This window comes from Malurus melanocephalus, unplaced genomic scaffold (genome assembly GCF_030028575.1).
Source record: "Malurus melanocephalus ecotype Western Australia unplaced genomic scaffold, MMel_1.1 scaffold_158, whole genome shotgun sequence".
NCBI lineage: Eukaryota > Metazoa > Chordata > Aves > Passeriformes > Maluridae > Malurus > Malurus melanocephalus.
In genome coordinates, this window is record NW_026623390.1 from 455,949 (window position 1) to 462,481 (window position 6,533).

The following is a 6,533-nucleotide window of genomic DNA, read 5'->3' on the forward strand; positions in this document are numbered from 1 at the left end:
AAAAAAAAAAAAGCAGAGAGCAGCCATCCTTTCTCTCTCCTACTGCCTTCTCGGAGTTCAGTAAGACTCGAAGTGTCTCCACAGGACTGGCCGGCATCACTGCGCCTGCTTTTTTTATACAGCCAGAAGTGGACACACTGTCATGGGTAGTCTAGACGGGGGAATAAAGTCTTTGTCAGTTGGGGAAAATGAATCCCCGCAAAATTCTAGGGAGAGGGAAATCCCCAAAAGATGTTAAGGAGRTGTCAGAGCACGGGTCGGGCCGAGGAGTGGGAAAGTCCGGTTTCTCCTCAGCCCAGTGCTGCCGGGCCTTAGCGCCGGCAGCCCCGGACGCACATGAGGAGCGAGGCAGTTCGGGGATGTTTATTGCTTTAAACTTTCCCCTTTGTTATCTTCCCCGTGTCAGGAAGTGTTCGAGGACAGGAAATACAGCGGTGATTTTTGTCTCCGGGGTGAACAGAAATCTCAGGGCAGTTGAGGGAGTTTCAGGCCCACTTTCAAGTCCCGGCTCTGGTGGGGGTCCCGCCGAGGTGATCGGGCCCTTTCGTTCCCCTCRCTGGCCACGGGGGCTGTGTGGGACGTGGAGAAGAGGCAACAACCCGAGCCTGGCCCTGCGCTATAGTCCCAAAGGGTGCCAGTCCCAGGTCGGGGATCAAACTGGTAGGTGAGAGGGGATGCAGAACAGCGGAATAATCCGGTCCCTCACGAGTCTGTCCTGCCATAAATGTGCGTAGGGGACATCCCAATCCTGCCCTCTAGGAAAATAGGATGATTCCCTTGGGAARTCTTCCTCCTCGAAATACCCTCAGCCGGCGTCCCGTCTTAGTGCTACTACAATGGTCGCTTCTTCACGCCCGAGGAAAACAGCCCAGAGCTCCGGCTCTGGAGTGTGGCTTTGGAAAGGAAGAAACCCCAAAACACCCTCCCCCCTCACCTAAAAAATTAGTAACATCGTCCTCATCAGCGGCAGTAGCCATAACCCGGCAGCAGAGTGGGRCCACGGCCGCCGCCGAGGCTGCGAGGGCGGGAGGAGGCTGCTSGCCCCGGCGCGCCGGGTGCCGGCCGGAGGGCACCGGGGACCGCGGCACAGTGCAGCCCGGCTGTGAGAAAGAGAGCGGCAGATCCGCTCCGCTCGGCTCCGCTCCCCGGCCCAGCAGCGCTGCAGGACGCCCGGCTGTGCGGGCTGCCCGCCCGGGACAGAGGCGAGGAGGCGATGGGATGGGAGAGCCGCGAACCCGCCCGGTGCCAGCGGAGCCGGCTCTGTCACAGGGACTGTCGCTGGAGCCAAGGCCTTTCCCCGGGACACTGCGGGGCGTTCGCCAGTGCCACCCTCGCCCCTGCCCCGCCGGCGGGTGGGCTGGAGCGTCTCACCACCTCCGAATTCCGCCGTGCGCTACAAGGCACTTGCCTGGCTATCTTTCTGGGAGTCTCGCTTTCCTCCCCAGCTCCTCGCTGACCTTCGCAACGGGGTTTCAGGCGATGCCAAAAAAAAAAAAAAAAAAAAATCAGAAAAAACTGCACCTCAAACAAAAAAACCTCAACTAGACTAAACAACCGCAGCGAGCACCAAATGAAGGAATAGAACAACTGGAAGACGCTAAGTTTGACGATTGGTCGTCCACTTGTCTGACGGGCAGTGATGTACTTTATACCCAGCAGACGATATACCACCCGTTTTTGGTCATTGTAAGGTATATTTATTGCTTCTTAAATAAGTGTAATAAAACTGACAACCACAACCAAAAAAAAAAAAAAAAAAAAAAAAAAAAAAAAAAAAAAAACAAACAAACAAAAAAAAAAAACCAAAAAAAACCACCAAAAGAAACCTCCAAAACCAACAAACCAGTCTATGCATTTTAAAACCAAACACAGAGTTATCTGCATGAAAGTCAGAGAGGTCTAGTTAATCAGCCAAAAAGAGTCAATATATGTAAAGAAAAAAATATGTAGGGTTAAATTAGATATTGTTGCTTTGATCCTGCAAATAAATCTTGCAAAATTAACAGCCAACAGAAGCAGGAGGGAGACCCAAAAAGGAGACCAAGTTCAAACATGGATAAAGTTAGAACTCAGTCTACCAAAATGTTGTTGTCTTCAGATGAATATTCTTGCCACTCACAGTTTATTATACTTCTGGGGAGAGGTTGTCTCACTACAACAGGAAAAAAAGAAAACAAATCAAACCAAACCCCACTGACCAGGATTTGCATAATGCTAGCACTGCAGCTTTCAAAACTGYAGACACAAACTTGTTAAAGTGGCTGCACACAAAATAGGAGAATCCTAAATGAAAGATAGTGCAACCAGAATGTCAGTGGGATGAATTAAAGATGGACCATGACCCTTTGTATAATCATTTCTCATGCATGAAAGCAAAAGCAGGGTGTATGAAGGGAAGTTTTTATGTGTTGTCCACTGTTCAGTGGTTGTTCTTTTGAACAGGGGCAAATAAAAGCCATCAATAAATAATAACTCTAACATTAAGAACAAGCATGCACAATATACTTATGGCTTAGCATTTTTCCCACTAGTGGGAGATGTGCCATCTATTACATATGAAGATGAAAGGTGTATCATGCAATACAGTGGTATTGGGCTATATGTGTATGTAGATAGAAYGTAAGTCAGAGTATTAATGCAATAGGTGCCACCAATAAACGTGTTMCATGTTTGTGACATTCATCTGGAGCATATAATCATTATTAAACCTACTTGTGGTTTCCTTTGTATTGCTCAGAATCCTACATTCCATCCTAGCTCATAACAAGAAATGTACCATGAGTAAGACAAGAGCTTGAGCTGCTTGTCAGCGTTTGTTCTGTTCTTCTATAAAATGTGTATTTCTGGCTCTATGGTTTGTTGTATCCACATATTGTGACTTTTCCAACTCTGCTGCACCCAGCTTCAGTTTCCGTGTAAACAAACATGTTCAGGGTGAACTCAGCATCTGAAGATCCTACAGTGTACATTAACAGTTTCACTGCCAAATACACGTTCGGCAGATAAGGAACTTTAAAATGGTATCAACTTCCTATCTGCATGTGTAATGTATTTGAACTGCAGGTCAGGGAAAATTGGATGTCTTCAGGACAGTGTTCCAGTTTGCCTGTAGGTTGTCTGCTGTGCACCAGTAGACTCAGTTTCATGACAGGTTGGAAAAGAATGCRAATCTCTTTGGAGAAGTCAGGCCACTAAATATGTTCTAACCCCCAGGACCATAATTAGTGCTTACTCTGGGYAACACTGCAAATGCAATCAGCAAGAGGTGGTGTCATTCCCACTGTGGGCAAGGGTACCAAAATGAATGGAAGGCCTAGGAGAGGGACTAGATATGATCTGATCTGAAGGCCATATRCATTTGATCCATGCTACAGGATAAGAGGTGTGTGTGAGTGATTAAAGGGAAGAGAATGAGGTCTAGGGGAAAGATAAAAAAGGATTAATATGGCTTTAGGGGTGGGAGAAGCATGTATGGAGCAAAAATGTATGAAGGAACAGATAGAATGAGAGAGGGACAGAGGTGAGAGAAATGTTTAAGAAACTAAATGCAACATCACTGAAATCGGAGAAAATGAGGAAGAAGGAAAGAAACCAGTGATGAAGAGAATATAAAAGAAAGAGCATGTCAGAATGAATAATGAAGAGAGGGAAGTTGGAGGCAGGGCAAAAAAAGAGAAARAAGAAAACTGCTTTCCAGTGTGTGTTTGTAATTGATTCTGAGGCTGTGAGAAATCAGATATTGTTGCTAATGATGATGATTTGACACTCCACTGCAGAAGTTTTCCAGTCTTCTTCACAAAAATATTTTTCTGTTAGAGTACAATCAACCTTAGAATATATGATAAAATATGACCATGATTATATTAATTTCAACATTGTGATTGTTTACTATTTTCGACTCTTGAATTTGCATAGGATTTCTCTCTTCCAGAAAAGGAAATGCTTTTTGTTGGTTTGTTTGTTCTGTTTTTATAAAAGCATTGTTTTTTTAAAAGAAAATACCCACTAAACTTCCCTCCCCAAAAATGTCTCTCCCTTTCTGTAACTCCTGTAGGTCAAAGAGGAACCCTGCTCCACATATGTGCAGAAACTAGCASGCCTATAAAAACTTGATGTGAATCATCAGCACTGCTCCATTAAAGGTCAACTGCGCTGAATCAAGCTACTCTTAAAAGGCATCTACCAGAGAGAAGAAATATGAGACAGACAGGAACAGTATAGAAAGGGATAGGTAAAGCAAAAGGCAGAGCAAAAGACAGAAGGAAATATGAGAAAATTCTGCCAAGCCTTAATACTTTTCCACTAATACTTTCAACAATGGCCTTATACCCTGCACACTCTGCCTGGCTAAGGTCATGTTGAACTTAGCTATGCAAAAGGAAGCAGCTGTCAACTGTAGCACATGGCAGATGGAGAAATCTTACCAGATTTTTAAAACATGAAATTTGATGGTTTTTGTTTTTTTCTTTAATTTAGAAATTGATTTGCTGTGTGACATCAGTAACCCTTACACTGGCACCACATGTTGCAATGAGCCATCTTCTCTCTCAATGTGACAATATAAGGATGTTTTTATAATGCGTGTATATTTTACCATATTTTAATTTTCTAAAAATTATGTGGGTCAGCCTTATTCATCTGTTTCAGAGCTTCTACCCCTTGATCTAGGCTGTACAATAAATATTATTCTAATTATACTGAGTTTGGTAACTTTTAGTTGTATAGTAAAAAGAAAAAAAACCAGTTTTTATTTCAGGAATTATGACAGGAGTTCAGAGCAGGTGAGCAGAATAGTCCTTCCTCTCCTTCAAATCTCTGTTTCAATCTCTTTTGGCAGCATTTCTTGGTGGGCTTCACCAATCTGAACACGTGATTTATAGAACACGTGATTCAAGAGTTCAGCAAATGGATAACAGTTTAAGACAAAGATTAGGTATTCCAGATGCACAAACCTGCTCAGAAGCACCACGGAAAATGGTTTTCAAAATTGATTTACGGCAAGATGGATCTGCTGGCTTTAAGAAAACCCAGTACTATGATCAGCTGTTGATTTTGCAGGGTCTCAAAAACTCCAAAAAGTCATTGCCTCAGGGACTTGTCTGAAGGACTTACTCGAAACTTTTTATCTAAGAAACACATTGAGGCAGGCAATAACCTTTATACCCATTTCACAGATACACTGCACTRTTCTATGAGTAAAAAAAGGTGAAATTCTGCTGTCAATATCGTCAGCAGGAGGCTTCTTGTTGACTTAGAGTGCAACAACCTGAGATATTTTTCATCTTTAAGGATCAAAGTAACACAATCTCTGCATTTTTATGTTCCTGCAAATAAATGTGCGCTGCTAAGGTAGCTCTGTGTGCAATATTATACTGGAGCATAAGCTTTCATATGCAAGCAGGTAGAAACCCAAATATCTTTACATACATTTTCATCTGTGAAACAGCTAGATCTGCAAATATTTTATGAATGCTCCTGCCTGCTAGCACGCAGTTATAAAGTAAAGAAAACAMACAAAATTTTGGATAGTACTTTCTTCCTTTGACTCTAAGATTATTTATTATGCAAGTGGACTCCTTTAAGGTTTAAGAGCTCTCTTTGTAAAGTGGTAAAGCATTTGCCCATTTTTAAGGACTCCTTGAAACTGTTGCAAGAGGCAGGTTTGAAGGCAGGTTGTATGTGGTTTCCTAGGCCCCCGCCACCTTTCATTCGTTGACAATAATTCTCACTCATTGTCATCATCATAAAAGACCGATTATGGTCATTTAGGGTGAAATCTTGCTCTATTTTTATGGAAGGGGAAAGAAAGACTTTCTGAAAATCACCAGCTTGAACTGTTATTTGACTTCTTGTCTTTTCYTTTTTGGAAGAAGTGTTTTTGTTTATATGGGTTTGCTGCATCTAAACACACTTTGCATCTGGAGTCCTCTATAAATTTAARAGCTCAAAAAGAAACACAGCCATGTGCTTCAGAAGGACTGCACTTTGACTGAGGGAAATAAAGGGCAATGGTTTTATGGAAATTGTTTATGGAAAGTCAAGAGGATGTTAGGCAAAGGTTCTTGCAACTTGCTTCTGTTTTATGAACGTTTCAACATAATTCCCTGTTCACTTTTCTTCCTGTGAATTATTCCTCTCCAATATTATTTAATGGAAGAAAAATGAGTGTTTGAATGAACACAGCTTGCTTTAACAGGGTTATCTGCAATAGAGAAGTATGATACTCCAGAACTGCATTTTGAGGTCGAAACATAGAAATTCTTATTCAGAAGATCAATGACATTGAGGGTAATCAGGCTGCMTGTACACGCAGATTAATTCTCTTAAATCACCTCTTTTATAAATGTTTCAACACAGAGTTCTATGACATAAACTTAGTTGTCATTTTCCTCAGATCAGTAAAACGTTCATATGAGAAAAAAACCCCACATGATTAAACACCTAAATATTTTTTCTATCCAATATATAAACTCTACAGAAGAAAATTTTGGTGGCTTTTTTTTTTTTTTTTTTTTTTTTTTTTTTTTTTTTTT

General features: G+C 42.0%; 1 protein-coding gene across 1 annotated transcript in view; it reads right to left on the reverse strand.

Moving 5' to 3' along the window:
• The window catches only part of ISL1 (ISL LIM homeobox 1), a 13,209-nt gene extending 13,112 nt beyond the window's left edge, over positions 1–97 (reverse strand). Inside the window, exon 1 of the mRNA XM_057371808.1 lies at positions 44–97. Coding sequence (XP_057227791.1) covers positions 44–97 — 54 coding nt within the window. The remainder of the gene's footprint in view (positions 1–43) is intronic.
• Positions 98–6,533: the final 6,436 nt, after the last annotated feature.